This window comes from Plecotus auritus (genome assembly GCF_963455305.1).
Source record: "Plecotus auritus genome assembly, chromosome: 12".
Lineage (NCBI taxonomy): Eukaryota > Metazoa > Chordata > Mammalia > Chiroptera > Vespertilionidae > Plecotus > Plecotus auritus.
The window spans coordinates 25,208,128-25,228,961 of record NC_137778.1 but is presented as its reverse complement, the minus strand read 5'-3'; the positions used below and the strand labels follow the sequence as shown (position 1 = coordinate 25,228,961).

At 35.6% G+C, this 20,834-nt stretch overlaps 1 protein-coding gene across 3 annotated transcripts in view; it reads left to right on the top strand.

The window, feature by feature from the left end:
* RABGAP1L (RAB GTPase activating protein 1 like) overlaps positions 1–20,834 on the top strand; it is a 516,407-nt gene that overhangs the window by 332,865 nt on the left and 162,708 nt on the right. For all 3 annotated transcript variants that reach the window (XM_080648354.1, XM_080648353.1, XM_080648355.1), the window contains exons 15-17: positions 456–530; positions 9,696–9,821; positions 12,452–12,595. In XM_080648354.1, the coding sequence (XP_080504480.1) occupies positions 456–530; positions 9,696–9,821; positions 12,452–12,595 (345 nt within the window). The remainder of the gene's footprint in view (positions 1–455; positions 531–9,695; positions 9,822–12,451; positions 12,596–20,834) is intronic.

Below are 20,834 nucleotides of genomic sequence, written 5' to 3'. Positions count from 1 at the left end.
TGAGAATGTTATAGAAGGTGATTATCTTGTCTGTTAGATTAGAGGATACTCACTATAGATTCAGCAACATTAAGATTTCCCCCATAGAGTGCACTAGAACCCACATCAACTCAGGAACTTCCCACCTTCTCCTGTTCTTAGCTCCTGCCTCCCATGATGTTATTTGCCTGATGACAACCACTGTGGATCTTTTAAAATTAATTTAGGTGCTCTGAGCATCTCTTTATTCTAAATGCTGACGATGAACCTGGGGATAACAGGACATCTAAAATTGCTTTAGGAAAGGTGCTGCCTTTTTGGGGATGCCTCTGTGCTCATTATCCACACATTCAAGGTGAAGGACCAGAGAAACTGTGGTGACAGTGCATGGACAAGAACAAGCAGCAGCCTGATATGAGCTAACCCCTAAGTGAAAGTCTGTGAATGTTTATGAGACTTCTCTCTCTTTTCTTCAGGCCTACTCTGTCTACGACGAAGACATTGGGTACTGCCAAGGACAGTCTTTTCTTGCTGCTGTATTGCTTCTGCATGTAAGTAATTTTCCATGTGATAAATGGTATGGTGCTGCCAAGTTTAGTTTATTTTCTACTTATTTTTGTCCTCCCTCCTTATTTTCCATTTACCTGATGGAGATTACACATGGCATATCTTTTTATAAACGTATCTTTGGTGATAAAGTAAGAGATCTGAAGTCTTTTTTTTGAAGTCAAGAACAGGACAGTTCCTCATTAGCATTAATTTTTTTGTTGTTGTTGGCTAGAAGGGAATATAGTGGTTTTTTGGAGTTATTTTTAACTAGAACCCTCTAAAATTAAAGAAGTCAATGTAGCTGCCCCCAAAAATGAACAGGTTCAGGACCATTATGAAGGAATGTGACAAGGAGGCCTTTTGTCTTTTCTGTGATTTATTTTTGTATACTCTCCTTCTTCTTAGTCACTTTTATTTAACAGAATATTCCTTGAGCATCTGTTGTCAGTCCTGGGCTAGGAGGTGGGATTACAAATATGAATGATTTATGATTTGTGCTCTCAAAGGCCTCATGGTCCAGGGTGGGGCACAGAGAATGCAGGCACATGCTTATTATTTTTCCTCTTATGCCTTTACTGATTTTCCTTATGTTTATTAAAGAACTTATAGTGTGCTTAGTGAAAGCAATACACAAAGTCAGAGAATAATAGAAGAATTATCCAACCCAGAACTTTCAGAAAGACTTTCTGGAGGAGGCAGTAGCTTTGCCAAGACATAAATAATTGAGGTTGGGGGAGGCAAGACGAGAAAGGGAGGGAGTAGAGGTTGTTAGACAAAAGGAACAACATGAACGAATGTATGAAAACACAGAAGGGCACAGCATATAAAGTGAACAATATGAAATTACAGTTCCTATACAGTTACTATAGGAATTGTATGCAGGGAAAGGTATGAGGCAAAAATGGTCATATGGGCAGGCACCAAATTACGAAGACTTTGTAATCATGTCAACAAATGTGGGCTTTAGAATAAAGCAAAGGAGGAACCATTGATCAGTGTCAAGTGAGGGAATGGCAGTCAGACGTTCATTTCAGATACATTCTTTATTACTCTCTTTATTGGGCAGAACTGAAGGGAACGAGCAGCAGTAGAGAGAAAAGGAAATATCAATCTAAATGAGAGATGTTGAGACCCAGAGAAAGAGAAACAGAATTAACATGCAGGAGGCAAAATTGGTAGATTTTATGGATGCATTGACAAAGAAGGATCTAAGGTAGCATGTCTAGTTTTCTAGCTTTGGTGACTGGGTGAATTATGTTATTTTGAGCTGAAAAACAAATGCATCCATTGAGACTGAATGAAAAAAAAGGGGTAGGAGGGGATGATGAATTTTGTTTTGAATTTCTTGAGTTTGGGATATTTGGGAGATAGCTGCTTGAAGCTGTCCAGCAACCAATTGGATACTAGAGACTGATGCTGGTGAAAAAACAAAAGCTGAGATTATGAAAGTGGATCATCATCAAAGAAAAATAAATAGAGAAAGAAGAACAGGATAGAGCTCAGAGATGCCAGATATTTAAAGGGCTGATGAGGACGAAGAATCCTTGAAGGATTTCTGGATTTTCAACGGAGAGGAAGCAATGTATAATGTCAGATGCAGCAGAGAAGTCCAGCAAGTTAAAAACAAAAACATACCTTGTATGTTTGCATTTTGGAAATGTAGAGCAATTATACTAGAGTATGGTCCTAGTTTTGATAACTTGATTTGAATGATAATAATGATATAAATGGTTCTATTGTGATTATTCACCTTCTTTAACTTTGAGTTTGTTTTCTTTGTCTGTTGCATTATCACCAGTTTTTGGTCTTCTTTGCCTTGTCCTTATCATGCCTCTTTCTTTGATATCTCCATAGCCGACCTGCTTGGGATTCCCTGTGATAATCAAGTACTTTATGGCCACAAATTCTCTATTACCAAACCCACCTAGTATCTAGAATTGTCAGGTCCCTACCACAAGGGGCTGGAGACTGTAAGCAATGACATGATGTATTTACCAGGGCTCAGAGTCATTGTTCCTCTACAAGGATCCTTTGTAATCGCTCTGATGAAAGCTGATGTTCAAGCTGTGGATGGTGATGCTTTGTATTCCCAAAGTAGTCACTGAGTATATCACAGTCTAGCATTTTAGCATTTAACTGTAGCCCAGTGAAACACATCATAATATATTGATTGAAATTCAATGAAAAGAATATCTTGCTGAGAAATCTGTTCTGAGATTTAACAGTTTTAGATACCTGTAAGTTTATATTTATTTGGAAACACCTCCTCCTGAAAAAAAAAAAAGAGAGAAGAGTGAATCAAATAGTCAGAAAATTCAAATACCCAGAATTTTTTTCTATATTATGTCCTCTCTTATTATAAGGGTCATATGGTCAGTCAGCCATTGTAAACTTATTCAACAAAATTGCTTTTAAAGTATGTCACAAGATGGATAGAAATTCAGTCCAGGCTCTTACACTTTGTCCATTAGTAGAATTATGTAGTTGTTGCCATGACTTATAAATAACTTGAAATACAGAAATGCCTTCAGCATATTTGAGGAAAGATAAACTGATATTCAGCACAGTGTTAATGAAAAATATACTGTAATTTTTATTGAACAATATGTGTAATACTTCTGTTAATCAGTATATTCCATTAATTGACCAACCCAACCCATTAACCAATTTGAATAAGAAAAGTTAACTAATTTTTTTTCTTTCATATTTTTGCCTCCATGGTTTAAATAGGTTGAAGAATACAGTCTAGCTTAAAAAATTCATCAAATACACTATCTCAGGTTCCAGTGAGATATGTTATTAGGGTCCTACTAATTTTTTATCAGTTACATAAGCTATTGCTTCTTTTTGCTGCCAGACATTCTTTGGCAGCTCCACATTAATCATTGTCAGAACCTGCTTCTTTGGGGATGCTGTCTTTTCCTCCCCCATGGTCATTTATATTTCACATGCACTGCCTAAGAGGAAAGAAAGACCAAAAGTGAAAGTATGTTCAAAAACAAAAGTTTAGAATTTTTGTGTTTTTCCATTTCTAAGTAATTTTAGGAAATAATTACCTTCCTGCTTGAAAATTTCCAAAGGCTTTGATAATAGCTTTGTAACTTGTTATAGTTTAAACAATGAAAGAAGTGCTTATCACAGTAGATGCTGTTATATCTGTTGATGAGATTACAGGAAACTGATCATTTAGAGTTGAAGAAGAATGTTATAGCATGGATTACTTGTAACCATTATACGTTCACCTGCCTTTGAAGTTAAGTATGCAATAATAATTAGCAATATGGTCATTATGGTGTTAGTCTTTGGTTAATGAAAATATAATTTCCTTTTATATACTTCAATAATTCTAAAAATCATAAAACGTATTTTAGATAATTTTAACCCAATATATTTTTACTAACATATCTGTGTTTTATTTAAAAATAAAATAAGTTTTAAAAATTATGAACCCTTTAATGCACCCCTCAAAAAGACAGGTTTAGGATAAGATTTAACCAATAAACTTAAGAAATGGGAAGCAGAGCTACTTAGTTTTTTGAAAATAAAGATTCCATGGAATCTAAAGTGACAAGGTAGAAGCTTCCAAGTGTTTCTATAAGTAAGAGTATTTGTACGTTTACGATATTGAGGACTCTGCTACTTGACATAGCCTTAGCTCAAAGCAGCTTAATTTAAGAAGGAAGTTTATTGGTTCACCTAACTGGGAAGTCCAGGGCAGGGATAATTTTGACATGGCTGGATTCCAGAATTGCCAAATCAGGAATCTGTGTCTCTGTATCTCTGTTTTGTTTAAATTTTCTTGCTTTAATTATATGAATTGGCCACAAATGTGCAGCATGTCTGCAGACTGGCCTGGCTCATATCCTTTCAGTTTTATAATTTCATTTAAAAGGGACCAGTTTTTGCCTATAGCTCCTGCATTAAGAAGAAGAAGAAGAGGAGGCAGAGGGGAGGGAGGGAGGAAGGGAGGGAGGGAGGGGAAAATCCCTGGAGGATTCTGATTGGCCTTGGGTACCTACCATCCCTGAATCAGTTGCTAAGGCCAGGAAGGTAGGATGTTCTGATTAGTCCTCTCCAGGCCTTGAGTCTCCCTCAATTGCTGACAGTGAGCTGATCAGCTCCTCCTGAGCAGTGGAGGGGTTCTCTAGAGCAGCCGTGGGCAAACTATGGCCCGCAGGCCGGATCCGGCCCGTTCGGCTGTTCTATCCGGCCCGCGGAGCCAAAAGAGCGGAGGGTTCTCTTGCTCTCCCCTCCGCTCCTTTCCTTTGAATTTATATTAGTTCACACAAACACTCCATCCATGCTTTTGTTCCGGCCCTCCGGTGCAGTTTAAGAACCCATTGTGGCCCTCGAGTCAAAAAATTTGCCCACCCCTGCTAGAGGAAAGGGGTTTTGATACCAGATGACAGGGACATAGGATGCTAGACAGACATAGCACATCATCTTATAGTGATATCCTTATTACAGGAGTTTTAGTGCATTTTTAATAAGCCCTTTTATGCTCCCAAATAACTTCTTTCTTATAATCTAAGAGATTTTCCTGTTCTAAGTTCATTCTTGCATCAGTGCCTTTGGGGCCATTTCTCAACATCCTCTTCCTGTGTCCTGTAAATATATTCAAGACATGTTTTTTTTTGTTGTATTTTTTTAAAAAAATCTTCTGTTGACCCTTCCATTTATGATAACTTAGGTTTCTCTGCCTTTCAAAGCTGAACTCATTCAAAGGATAGTAAAAAGCACAACTATAAATTTGAACTATGGTTTAATACCTTTCAATTTATATGATCTTGGGCAAGTTTCCTAAACTCTCTCAGGTTCAGTGTTGTTGTTTTTTCATTTATAAAATGGAAACAATATTATTATATTTCTAGTGTTTTTATGAATATCAAATACCTTATATCATGAGCATGAAGAGTCCTATTTTGTGTATCTGACACAAAAAGAGTGCAGCTGTGGGATTAAATCCAGGCTTTACTTAATAGATGTGCAGTTATTGGCAAATCACTTAACTTCATTGAACTTCATTCATCTAATATTTAAAATGTAAAAATAATGCGTACGTTACAGAATGTGGTGAGGATCAAATGGGATCATGAATGAATGCCTCTAATAACAGTAGCTACTGCTATTCTTTCTAAAATTAATCATTATTTGCCCAGTCAGTTTTCTTTGGACCCTGATCCCATTAGCTTAAATTGACCACACATTAATAGACTATGTTGTATAGTATGTTTTATAGCTTATAAACACACATTTAATTTATATATATTTTAGCATATATTTACTTTAAAAGGAGAACAATCAGCTAGAAGTTTTCATTCTATTTGCTGTTCAATGGGAGAACAGAAAATAAAAACTCATGAGTTTCAAAACAGTCACTAGCATCAACCTTTGTTGAAGAAACCCAGAAAATTGGTAGAATGTTCAGTGCCTTCAAGGACAAAGGTAGATTGCTTGCAAAAAGATATGAAACAACCATGCAGAACAGAAAATTTAGTTTTATCCTAAATAAGAGTATTATTTTATATTATCAACAGATAATTTTGCTTCAAAAAATGTCTTGATGTGTGTGACTTCAGCTGAGTCTTAAAACTTTTGAAGTACGTAAGGCTGCTTTGTTTTGTGGTTCACAGCAGAGAGAAGCAACGAAGCTTGGAGATTGTCTCCGTTCAGTGATTATCTTTGTTAGTACAGACGGCAGATCATTGTCAATATTTGTTACCAAACAGTGATTACATCATACTTGATTCTCATATTGTACATGTGAGGCAGGTATTTAACTCTGTATTTCATAGAGCCATGGATGACATTGTGGTATCTTAAATTAAAAGATTTAAATGCTTATCTCCTCCTTTCCTCAATAAAACAACACTGATTCCGTGACAAAGCTCCTGTACACAGCCAAGAAGGATATGCAGTATTAGAGACCCGTCATGTTGTAACATCTCATATTTAATTTAAAAAGGTATTGTTCAAAGACTTATTTTTTTGTACTTTCAGACCAATTACATACCAATGATAAAATTGGCATGTCTAATTCAATGAAACATTGTTTTCATAAATTAAATAGTTATTTTAATGCTTTAAAAAGGGGTCGGCAAGTGCCACAATACTATGTAGTGGGGAACCCACTCTTTTTTAAATATATTTTATTGATATTTTACAGAGAGGAAGGGAGAGGGATAGAGAGCCAGAAACATCGATGAGAGAGAAACATCGATCAGCTGCCTCCTGCACACCTCCCACTGGGGAGGTGCCCGCAACCAAGGTACATGCCCTTGACCGGAATTGAACCCGGGACCCTTCAGTCCGCAGGCTGACGCTCTATCCACTGAGCCAAACCGGTTTTGGCGGAACCCACTCTTGTAAGGTGAGGTTGACAGTACAGCTAGGTGTTGATTCTCAGATCTTGATTGATTTTCTTTTTTTCTTTTTTTTATATTTTATTGATATTTTACAGAGAGGAAGGGAGAGGGATAGAGAGCTAGAAACATCGATGAGAGACAAACATCGATCAGCTGCCTCCTGCACACCTCCCGCTGGGGATGTGCCCGCAACCAATGTACGTGCCCTTGACCGGAATCGAACCTGGGACCCCTCAGTCCGCAGGCCGACGCTCTATCCACTGAGCCAAACCGGTCTCGGCATTGATTGATTTTCTTTATGCTAATTGAGGGGCAAGCTTAATAGCCAATACAAATTACAGATAATACAAAAGATTTTTATATTTAGCATTTGTAATATTAAAAGAGATCAGGAACGGATACAGTTACCTTTGGCTGCCTCTTGCTTCCACTTTCACACCCGTCCTTTCCCTCTACGTTTTTGTTGGCTCTTACCTTTGCAGTTGTCACAGATTGCCCTACTTGTCTACGTGCCTTCATTGATAAAGGCAGATGTATTCAGTTTTGCTAAAGTTATCCTAAACAAATATTTAATACTCGATATTTATTTAAGTCTGTATGCTAAGATCTTTAGGGGATGCAAAATTAAAGCACACTCCCGGGTTAGTAAGAGCATAAAAATAACTTCACTACATGTCACAAAGAGCTTTGGGAGTCAGAGAAAGCAAAGGTTAAAGTGAAGAACAGAGACTACAATATTGCATATATGTCTCTCTGAATTCTTTCAGCTTATTGAGACCTCAATTTGTTTATTTTTAAATTTTTATATACTGTGGCAAAAAACCTAATATATATTTTTTACTTTCCTAATCCAGAATTTTTAATGCCCTATTTAAACAGAGTCTAAGCTCTGGTTTTCCTTTTCTCAAATAAGCTTTCTACATTATGATACAATATCATTGACAAGATTTGGGGAAGAATACTTAAAATTACTTAAAGGGCAGACCATTTTCACATATCTCAAAAGTTTCACAAACGCTTTATTACCTAATTTGATAATAACAAATTATTACCTATTCATTAAAGCAAGCCGTTGAGATCCACTAATTTGATTTAAACTCTTTAAAAATAATGAAGTTGCATTCTTTAGAAATAGTCTACACTAAGATTTCTTCCTTTGTTCAAAATGCCTTAATTTAATTAAATTAGTAGTAATTTGAAATAGAGCGAGAGCACTGTTTGTGTGTGTGTGTTTTGTATGAGAGCACTGTTTTGTTTGTGTGTGTACATTTTGTATGAGAGCACCGTTTTGTGAGTGTGTGTGTGTATTTTGTATGAGAGCACTGTTTTTCGGTTACCAAATCTAGTCAACCTTTTCAGCAAACGGGCAATAGACAATGAAAATCTCTATATTCGTTGTGCTGCAATTGTGTAACACCAGCCAGGGGGACATCGGTCTTTCACAGGCTATAACGTTCTTGAGAACAAGGCACTGAAATCCAGGCTTTTCCTCCACAGGCAATTGAAGCAAATAAGGGCTAAAAATTGCAGATCTCTTCTCGTGTCCACTTTTTTCACGAGAGCTTCTCTGTGCTTCTTTGGGGACCAGATTACAGGGAGCCCCAGTGGTGAGGCATGAGTGGGCTTACAAGGTCAAGAAGAAAGATTCTCAGGAAGTCACTTAGGTAAACACAATGGGGGAAGTTGGAACATAGTCAAATATTTTTCTTTTTGTTAATCACATTGTAGTTTTTTCATTTCTACAGCCTAAAACTTGGAAGTCACAGCCCTATTAGGTTCTTATAGGTGCCCCATAGGGCATCTGCACTTTTTCTTTCTTTTTATTTAATTGAAAATTTTTTATATTTTTCAATTACAGTTTACGTTAAATATTATTCTGTATTAGCATAGTGGTTAGACAATTGTATGCTTTACAAAGTATCCCCCCTGTTATTTCCACTGACCACTTGGCACCATACATAGTTATTTCAATATTATTGACTATATTCCCTATGCTGTACTTTACATCCCCATGCGTATTTTGTAACTACCAATCTGTACTTTTCAATCCCACCACAATTTAGAGATTGTTTCTTTGATTTCAGATTTTATTCTCTGTTCACAAAAAATACTTCTGGGAGGACATATTAGATTTTATTGGTCATTTGAATCTTAATGGTAGAAGCACACAAGATTCTTTCTGGAAAATTGTTTTTTTATAGAAAGAAAAATAGCAACACCAAGAAGATTCTGGGAGGACAGTATTGCACTATTTATCCAAACTAAAAATGTATGTGTTTATCCTTTGATCCAGTAATCTCTCTTTGGGAATATTACTGAGGAAAAAAGCCAGCTATGGCAAAAAATAAAATAAGAAATACAATTATTTTACTTGCATAGAGAAACACTTGCAGGATACACGAGACATTATTAAGAGTAGTAATGAAGTTATGCAAAAGAGATGGGTCAGACACGGGTTAGTGTCCTGGGCATAGAGAGAAGTGAGACTTATGCCTTTTATACTTTTACACTGTTTTGATTTTTGAATCACGTGACTGTATTACCTATTTTTAAGGTGATGTAGTGAGTGAATAAATGAAGGATGATTAAATTAACAAAAGAGGAAAGATCATCTCAAGTGAAGAAGTTACTAGCTGTGAAAACAGATTTTACCTGTAACAATGCAGAAGGCTGGCTCTGAAGAACTTCATTCACTACAGGCCTTCAGCTGTTAATGTAGAAGACTTAACAGTGTGAAGGAAATTTTCTCACATTCTGGCCAAATGCCACCTAGTCATGCTCTGTATTTATGTTTTTCTGTAGATGCCAGAAGAACAAGCATTTTGTGTTTTGGTGAAAATCATGTATTACTATGGTTTACGAGATCTCTACAAAAACAACTTTGAAGATCTTCATTGCAAATTTTATCAGTTGGAGAGACTAATGCAGGTAAATAAAAGTTTGAGACTTTTATCTCTCAGGGATTGGTTGTGTTACAGAAAAGGTCTAATAAGATTGATGAACAATCATGATTTAAAATTTAATGGAATTCTACAGAAAATGCAAATGATTTGGTTTCTGACCAATATCTATATTGGTATTGATATTATAAAATATTTGTTTAACCATTTGACCATTTGAAAAATTATCATCCTTTTTAAATAGTCAACTTTAATACACTTTGAATGAGAATATAATGAGTTAAGTCAATGAAGAAGAGATTGTTGAATATTACTTGTAAAGATATAAAGACATTTACAGAGTAAAAATTGAAATATTTAAGAGTTTTCTTTGTATTAATTATCACCTGTACCCATACCATATTTAGGTCTACATATAGAGAATACTTTGAAAAAATAGAAAGATATTGATAGGAGAGTAAAAAACACCTAAAATATTGTAATGTGGAGACATACTTTAAAAATCTTCCCACATAAAGTGAAGGGATTAAGGTAAAAAAAACCTCCTAGACACAGAGGGAATGGGAAGGTGGGGGAAGTAGAAGAGGTAAAAGAGAGTTAAATGGTGACAGAAGGAGCTTGACATTGGATAGTGAATACACAATACAATATACAGATGATGTATTACATAATTGCACATCTGAAACCTATATAATTTTATTAACCATTGTCACCCCAATAAATTCAATAAGCATTTAAAAAAATTTCCCGCATAATTTCCTCATCTTAGAGTTGTTACTATTTTATAATATGTATGTATAAATTTAAACATATGAGGAACATACTTATATCAAAATATTACATGATAAAAAAGATTGTAAGGGCAAAATTATTGATTAGTGCTGACAAAAAAATTGAGTAGCTTTGAAATTCCACTGAGATTGGAAATCATACCTTTATAACGGATCTATGTATTCTCTATATGAGGTATTGAAAATGCAAGAGAAATGTGAAAAAAAATTCATGAAAGGATTTATTCCATATTGGGGAAAAGTGAAATAGTTGGGGAGGAAGGTTAGTGGGATGTGGCAGTAGAAGATCCTGGCAGGAATTAATTGGCATGACCTGTCTGGAGATCCACAGGTGTTTGGAAAGGGAAGTGAAGCCAATAAGAGACTGTGGGAACAGGGGAGTGGAAGATGGAGAGTTTGCAGTGAGATAAAGGACGGCTTTCCTGGGAGAAGGGAATGTAGGAGGGTGGGAGACCTCAAATGTGAAGAAGAAATAAAAGGGTGGAAGGATGTCAAATAAACGATAAGTACAATGACAAATGGGCCTTGTGAGAAAGAAAGAAAGAAGGTAGAGGATCTGGTAACTAAGGGCATTATAGGCTATTGGCTCTTTTTTAGAGATTTAATTCTTCCAAGGAAAGTTTTGTTTGGGATTATTCGCTTTTCACCTTATTACAAAAGCTTATATTTTTTAAAGGTCACTATCCTTAAGCACTTTGAAGGTTAAATAATTGTACCTGATAATTGAATAGCAAGTTCATGGTACTATGAAGAAACCCGAGCACACCCAGGCCAGTGTCCTCAATGGTTAGAGCTCCGACCTGTGCACTGAAGGGTCACAGGTTCAATTTCTGATCAAGGGGACTTACTGGGGGTGCAGGTTTGATCCCTGGCCATGGTTGGGGCATGTGCCAGAGACAACCAATTGGTGTGTCTCTTTCACATCTATGATTATCTTTCTCTTTCATTCTCTCTCTAAAACATTGAAAATATCCTCGGGTGAGGATTAACAGGAAGAAACAAAACAGAAACCCAAGCACATTTTTCTGTTAGCACCTTCTGTCTGTTAATTGGATGACCATTGAACACCCCAGTTAAAGTACTAGATGGGCACATTTGGGTATTTTTCAAAGAGCATCTTGCACAAGAAGTGGGCTTTTTGTTTTTGTGGTCTGCTTATGAAAACAAATGAAAGTGGGCTTTTATGTTTGCCTTTGTCTTTCAGTTATGGGAATTCTGTACTAATGCTGTGTACTTGGCCTTTCACGCTTTTGAAATGCATTTACTGGTATAGCTTGGGCAAAAAGATAAAACTAGCATAAAGACATTTTAAGGAGACATTCAATTTCATACATAATACACTTGCAGTTTCTGTACTTCGCCATTATTTTAAGATCTCAAGGATAGTTTTTTAAAATATTGGTTATGTTTTGGCCTTTTCTAAGTTTCAAAAAATATACTGAAGTGAGGGCATAAAAACCAGATGATGTTGACAACAAGTACATCTCTTTTCTAGCTAGTCAGGAGTTGAACAAGAGGGATAGGGGGGTGGGGAAGGTAAAAGAGGTAAAGGGGACATAAATGGTGACCCCTGAATGGGGGTACTGTCACTTGACCCTGGAGTCATGATGTTCTTCAGAAGGCAGGTAAACATTTCCCCAGAAACAAGACCAGTCGAGTGAGCAGGAGATGGTCGTTGTTACCTGTTCCTAACAAGTCTGTCCCTAATCCTCACCTCCTGTCATCACTTCAGTGTAGTTATGCAATTCATGGATTGCTTCAGTAAAATGAAAAGTGTTCATAAGAAGCTTGTCATAAATGGCAGTTGTGGCAGGAAATAAAGCTTCTTCCACGTTCCGCCCACTAAATCTTCCCCTTTGACTTTTAGGAGCAGCTACCGGACCTGCACAGCCATTTTTGTGACCTGAACTTGGAGGCCCATATGTATGCTTCCCAGTGGTTTCTCACTCTTTTCACCGCCAAGTTCCCGCTCTGCATGGTCTTCCACATCATTGACTTACTGCTCTGTGAGGTAGAGTGATCCCCTCTCTTATACCTAAGCCCAAAGAGAAAGAGCATTGTTTCTGCTCACAGTGGTTTAAGTTGTCTTCATTTTCTTCTTTCCTGTGACATTAAGCTATAAATACTGACCAAAAAGTTCTATTTGAATTTTTAGTAAAGACTATTTTAATTGAAATTTTGTTATTTGTGAGAAATGAGAAAATTAAAGCATATATAATTTCTACAAAGTAAAATGAGGTAACTAAATTTGCATAGTTAAATTCATAATAAGTCCATATGTATAATAATGGGCTGCTAATATAAAGGACCTTTAAAGTTAAATAAATGGCCCTAGCTGGTTTGGCTCAATGGATAGAGCGTCAGCCTGTGGACTGAAAGGTCCCAGGTTCGATTCCGGCCAAGGGCATGTGTCTGGGTTGCGGGCTCGATCCCTAGTGTGGGGCGTGCAGGAGGCAGCCAGTCAATGATTCTCTCACATCATTGATGTTTCTATCTCTCTCTCCCTCTCCCTTCTTCTCTGAAATCAATAAAATATATTTTTTTTTAAAAAAGAAAAATTTATTAAAAAAATAAATAAATAAAAAATAAAGTTAAATAAATGTTTTAGAATCAGGTGTTTTTAGTATAATGCAATTATACACCAAGAGTGAAAATTTTGTAATAATTAAATCCTCAATTCATAAGATATCTCTTTGTATATGATGTTTGAGACTCCATCCAGATAATAAAGAAGTGGCAAAGTTTCTGCATCATATAGGTATATTTTCAGACAGTAAAATATTTCAAAAATATTAGTTTGCATAATTTCTTAGGTATCTCTAGTATTTATTTCTTTTATTGCTTTTAGTTTCTTAGATGACTACATTTATTTCCTTTGTTCTCTTAAAGAAATAAGCAGTATTACATATACATACCTCATATACTGACCATCAAAATGTTTGAATCTTAGCAGTGATAGAAAGTTGCTGGAGAGAAGAATCTTTTAATTTGGAATATAAATGTGTATAAAAATATAGCTGTCTTAACTTTAAAAGTTGGAGTAGTCAAAAGAATAACCTAATAAAATCTAGGCAGTTTTGTATTTCTATATTACTTTTCTTACATAAAATTTCCTCTTTCTTAAAAGAAAAGTCTTATTTTAATCACCCCCTAGGAACTAGAAATTTAATTATAAAAGTAAGAATTGAAAAGATAAAATGAATCAGCTGTATAAAGCATGGTTGTTATATCTCAGCCTACTACGGCAGGGACCATTTTGTGTAAGTATAGCTGGGTTCAGAGGTTCTAGCTGGCGGTTTACAATGCTTGAAGGTGCAGAGCATTTTGTAGGCATGTAAGATTTTTAAAGATTTGCAACATATTTTGATAAAGAAGGGTCAAGCATCTTGCTGAGGGTCACAGAACAAATTCCCAAATTCTGAATGCATAGCAGCTAGAGAACCTCATTGATAACACATTAATTCTACTTATTTTACTTACAAATTAGATTCTAAAATGCCTCTCTAAATTTAACCTAAAGGAAGAATGCAGAATTAGGAGCTAAAGTCTTATTCAAAGTCAAAACAGTATGATCACTGGAATGGTGACTGTCTAAAGTCATCTCTACCTGATATTGGAGCACTGTCCACGGGTCTTCTGGAACCCAGATATATAGTTTTTCAGGAAATTTCATCTTGAAAATACTTGAATTTCCAATGTCAGTTGCTAGGAAAAATTAGCAACATTGATGGCAAAGAAAAGAAAATTTATAAGACTTCTTATCACTTGTCAACTGTGATTCATAATCACAGTGTTTGAAAGATCTTAATGCTCATTAAAATTAATAAGAGCATCATAGATAGATGTCACTTTCCCTTCTCTTAAACTAATGCTCTGTAGCTGTTTTAGGAAGTTGCATAGCTTAGCTCTCCAAAACACAGAGTAGGTTGTAATCACAACATTATGTTAACCAGGGAAATAAATAACAAACCTTAACAGAGCAAAGTAGCTTTGTAAAACAAACCTTTTTGGGAACAATATTGGAGTATGCTTCAGGATATTTGTTCTTTCCACTAACTCATCTTTGTCAGAGTATTATTTTGCAAAGGAAATTTTTAGATAAACTTTTATTTCCTGCCTGTCTGTGTTTTCTCTTTGCCCATTTCCTTTTTGTAGTTAATAAAATATTTATACTAAAGCTATTTTTTCAACATGTAATAAAATATTCTAAATATTTTATTCTATTTAAGACTATGGTACAATAGTCTTAAATACTAGTAGAATCACCCATTTATGTTTTTTGTCATATTCTCTATTGGTTAAGGAAATAATTTAAATCTTGATAGTTATGAATTAATGTTTAGTTACAAGTGGAAGGCTAGGAAATTCTCAGATGGAAAAGTGTTAATTTTTCAAAAACTTTTCAGAGGTCCTCCTCCCCTTTACTGCCTCTTCAATTATTACCCCTCTGAAGAGTCATTGCTATCCTGACTTTTAATGCCATAGATTAATTTTGATTGTTTTTGAACTGTATATAAATGGAATCACACAATATGAACTCTTTCTTGTCTAGCTTTTTCATTTATCTTTATGTTTATGAGTTTCATCTAGGCAGTTGCATGTGGCCATGGTTTGTTGGTTTCATTGTGAATATACCACCATTTCCTCATTCTTCATGCTATTGTTGAAGGGCATTTGGGTCATTTCCAGATTAGGGCTATTATGAATAGTGTTGCTGTGAACATTCTTGGACTAGTCTTTTGGTAAGCATACATATGACTTTTTTGGAATTGCTGGGTTAGGGCACCCATGCACTAAAGTTTATAGATGTCAGCAAGCAGTTTTCCAAAATATTTTGTACATTTCAATTTGTGTTGTTTTTATTCACTGAAAGTCTTCCTTATGGTCAAGGGCAGGTTTTTGTTTTATTTTGTTTTTAAGAGAGCAGATCCTGAAGCAGATTAGAGTTCATGAATATGAAACAAAATACAATTCATTTGGTAACTGAATTCATTTACTTGGTCTCTGAAGTTGTATTTGGATGGGACTAAGAGTGGATCTAAGGGCAGAATCGCTTTTGTGCTTTTATGAGAGAAGTCAGCCTGATGGGAAAAATCTAGCAACGTACTCAGTTATAGCAGAAGCAACATAGAGATCATTTAATATTGGAGTTAAGATATTTGGCTTTTTAGTTAACCCTGCCTATATCACCTTCATGTTACTTGACCTATATGTGTCTCAGTTTCTTCATGTGTTAAATGAAGCTAACAATATCTCCCAGGTTTATATAAATGATTATATGAAATTATGAATAATAAGGTACTTAGCACTGTGACTGTTATACAGTAAATATTCAGTTAATATTATCCTCAATTCTACCTGTGTAGAATTTTAGTTGCTCTCAATTTCTTCAATTAACTAGCTGACTACAGAGATTCTTAAGAAAGGGTCAAGTAGCTATTGATTCTTTATTACCTTTCTAACAACCTTTGTCCACCCAGCCCCCACACTCCCAGTGGAGATGCATCTTTGCTAAAATAAAATTTTAGCCATTGACCTTAATGGAAGTTTCATTCTATTTCTTTCTTTCTTTCTTTTTTTCCCCCCTCACCTGAGGATATTTTCCCATTGATGTTTAGAGAGAGTGGAAGGAAGAGGGAGAGACAGAGAGAAACATTGATGTGAGAGAGACACATCGATTGGTTGCCTCCTGCATGCACCCCAACCAGGGCCGGGGAACCTGCAACCAAGGTACATGCCCTTGACTGGAATTGAACCCAGGACCCTTCAGTCTGAGGGCTGACACTCTATCTACTAAGCCAAACTGGCTAGGCCATTCTATTTTTACTCTTTTGTTTGACTGGTGATTTAAGTAGTCCTCCAAAAGTATTTTTTCCATCTTCTTTCAAAAGATGTAAGGAAAACAGTATTTCTTTTAATCTTGACATGATAACTGACAGCTGGGGTTTGAAGTTGACTCTTCCCAGATAGTTCAATTTTTAGAGTATCAAATATATTCAGCTTTATATAGTAACTTGGTATTTCATGAAATTAAAGGAAATCATTGATCTTTCAAATTCAAGTTTATTTCTTACCTCTCCTTTCTTCTTAGAATAATGAAAAAAAAAGTTAAAAATATCTTATTAAATATCACCAGGTATAATCCCCCTTTCAAGGCAATTTTCCAAAGCTGTTATCTGAAGAGTAGATTTATTATATAATATTCTTACTCTTTGCCCCATTTTCCTCCCTCAAACAGTAATATGTTGAATTTTTAAAAATTGAGATATAATTGATATAACATTTTATAAGATTGAGGCATATAACCTGTTGGTTTGATATATGTTGGTTATATATTGCAATATGCTTACTACAGTAGCATTAATTAACATCTTTATCAAGTAATACATTGAATATAAAAAGCATCAGAATGGGCTGATTAAGAATTAAGGAAGATTAAGAATTCTAACATAAATATAAAACTTCTGAAAACTTTAAGAGTAGTAATTGGCCACAAGAAAAGGGAAGAGATTTTTGACTAACCAATAAATACTGTATAGGCTACTTTAAATTTTCACTTAGCAATAGAAATCTTCAGGAATAGAAAAAAACTCTCTCTAAAATCTTATTTCTGGACCCTAACTTCTTTCTCACCTACAAGCTCTTTGTGGTTCTCACATCAGTTGTATTACAGCTCTTGTGTTTTCATTAATTTTGTCATTACACAAGAGGCAGAACCATTAAAATGGTTAAAATGGCAGAACCATTGTGCTTGTGCTTCTGGTGACTTTTAGAGGAATATTTAGTTATTCTTTCATTCAACAAAGATATGTTAAATGCTGACACCATTCAACATTTGGGGATACAGCAGTAAAGAAAAAGCAGATAGAACTCTTGTCCTCATTAAGGTTTTATCCTTGTAGAAGAGACAGATGACAAACAAATGACTAAGTAGACTATGTAGTAGATCAAAGGTGATAAGTACTATGAAGAAAAACAAAGGAAGGAAGAGAAATGTGGCAGATTTTAATAGAGCCTTTTGACCATTGTAGAGAATTTAGGTTGTATTGGACTGAGATGGGGAACCACTGGAGAGTTTTGAGTATGAGTGGCATACTCTGATATATGATCACACAAGTCTCACTGTTGTGGGAGGAGTCAGAGACCATTAGGAGGCAATTGTAGTAAGCTGGGCTGCTTGGACCACTTTATTGGCACTAGAGGTGGTGAGAAGTGGTTGAATTCTGGATAGAAAGTGCTGATGGATCATCTCAGGTAATGTTTTATTTGTCACATGTTTTCATTTAATGTAGTGGTTAGAGGAAAGTATGGCTGGTTGTGCAGCTTGTACACTTCACAGAACATCTTGGAGACATGATGTTGTGGAGTGACTGGGAATATTACTGTTATGTGCTTTATTCAGGCAGTGCTTTCATTACCATTTCTCTGCAATGTGTGTTCTAGATGCAGGTTTTGGTACCTTTAGGGGACATTTAAGGCATATAGAGGGTGGAATAATTATAAAAAAACAATCAATGGGGAAGTAAGCATGTCAAACCTAGTATTTAAAATAAAAGTACATGTTTACTGCTATAAAAATGAGTGGTACTTTATTACAATAAAATCAGACCCACATGACTCTGAAGACTCACAAAGACCAGATACACAGTAACCTCATCAACACAAAGATCACTGACTTAAAGTTAGAGGGTGACTGATTTTTTTCCTAGGAAAAAATCTTACAGTTCATCATGAATTGGAATAACTAAAGTTACTTTATAGTATTTTTTATTGCAGAAAAACTCATGGCAGGAAAACTGTATTATGTATTGAATAAAATAACTAAACATATTCTCTTATTTTTAGGATTGAATATTTAAAACACACAAAAGAAGCATTAAGACATGTAGTGAGCTTCTGTGTGTATCTCTACCTCTCTGGTTAAGAAATAACACAGTAACAAGATTAGCTGTGTGTATTACTACATCCTCCTGACCATACCCTCCTTGGCCTTCCTCAGAGGAACCATTATACAGAATTCAATGTTTATCATTCCCTTGCATGCATTTTACTACATATGTATGTATCTCTCAGCACTTTATAATTGAACATATTTGGAAATACTAGTTTATCAAGTCTACTTCCAAAATAGATCTTTTTTTAAATTAAATTTATTGGGGTGACATTGGTAAATAGGATCATATAGGTTTCAAGTATACATTTTTATGATACAAGATCTATATATTGCACTGTGTGCCCACTACCCAAAGTCAAATCATCATCCATCACCATGTATTAGGCCCCCTTCATCCTCGACCCCGCCACTCCCTTCCCTCTGGCAACCACCACACTGCTGTTTGTGTCCAAGAGTTTCAGTTTTATATCTGACATATGAGTGAAATCATATGGTTCTTAGCTTTTTCTAACTGAATTACTTTATTTAGCATATTCTCAAGGTCCATACATGTTGTCACAAATGGCAGTATTTCATCTTTTCTTATGCTGGATAGTATTCCATTGTGTATATGTGCCATATCTTCTTTATCTAATCCTCCATTGCAGGACACATTGGTTGTCTCCATGTCTTGGCCACTGTGAATAATGCACAGTGAACATAGGGGTGCATATATGTTTTTGAGTTTTTCAGGTATATACCCAGGAGAGGGATTGCTGGGTCATATGTTAACTCTATTCTTAATTCTAAAATAGATCTTGAAATCTTTTTCTGTCTCCAAGCCAGTATTATATCCTATTCAGTAACCTCCCAAGTGTTTTTTCCACTTGACACCCTGTATCTTTTATTCTGTTATTCTCCACTGCATTCAGAAAGATTTTCATAAAACGCATACAGATCATATCACTCCTCTGCTTAGAACCCTTCAGTGGTTTCCCACTGAATAAACCTCACATCGTCTCATTTGGCCTGTATTCTTGCTCTTCCTTCCTGCCAGTGGTATCCTAGGGTCAATCTTCCTCTTCCTCACTGTACTTCAACATTGGCCCTCTTTTACTTTCTGGAACCCTTAAGATCTGCTCAGGTTGAAACCATTTGTACATTCTTTCCCTTCTGCCTAGAGCAGTGGTCAGCAAACTCATTAGTCAACAGAGCGGCAAACCGCGGCTCGCGAGCCGCAGTTTGCCGACCACTGGCCTAGAGTGTATTCATCCCTCTTTACCTGGCTAAATCTTTCAAATCTAAGGTTAAATGTTACTTATTCTAAGAAGCTTTCCCTGACCACCCATCCTTTTACTCTCTCTGATAGCACCCTGTGTGTTATTTTTCAAATTTCTATTTCTTCCCCTAGATTATAAATTTCCAAAAAGAGAAGCCATGTCTCTTTTGTGAACTGCCATATACCTACTCAGCTTGTAGATACACAAGAAATAATCTGTTGAAGAAAAAAGGAACAAATAATTAATGGATGAAATTATTTTTATTGTTTGCATTTAAATGTGTTTATGAATGGGGGAAAAAGGAGACTTATGTGGTGCCAAAGAGACTCCAGGCCCTCATCTATATTGCTCTCTGTCTCACTCTATGAATTAGGTGTTCTCCCTTATTTCTTGACCTACTTCTTTGTAGCTTTGTTTTGCACAGGGCTTAAAATACTTCAGAAAGACCTACTATGACCATTCAACTCTAGTATCAATAGCTTTTGCCCAATAGGATTGCCTAATTGGTCCTGCTCATACTTTAAAATAAGCCTCGATAGTCCAAGTCACAAGTATGGGTCACCTTACTTGTGACTTGGACTAGTTGTCCATCTCTTGTCTCATATGCTATGGTAAGGGGTTGTCTTGGGGTGAGTCATTACACAGGAGCTGTTGATTTTCTGAGAAGGGTCATTGGTGGATCTGGCACAATAAAACATTTCTAGTGTGCATATACCTCATAGACTAAAATTCTTAGTGTTGCCTGTTTTGAAATTTGGCAGTTGATAAATATAGTATTTATTAAATAAAACTTAAATGCATCTTAAAAACAAGCTACATATTATCCAGCCATAAATATTTATTTAATTAGAATGCAAGCAGAATAGTTTTAATATAGAGTATAATCTTGAAAATTTTGGCCCTCAGGGTTGAAGTGGTAGCAGTGTCCCAAATTGTTTTCATGGTATAGTTTTTGCTGTTAGGGTTTTGAGTTATGGCAGCATAATGATTATCCACAAAGTGATATAAAATATTTCAATGCTTTCCATTGTCTAGAAATTGGATTGTGAAAGCATCTAACAAATACTTGTTTAAAGACCTCCACTGCAATTATTAGT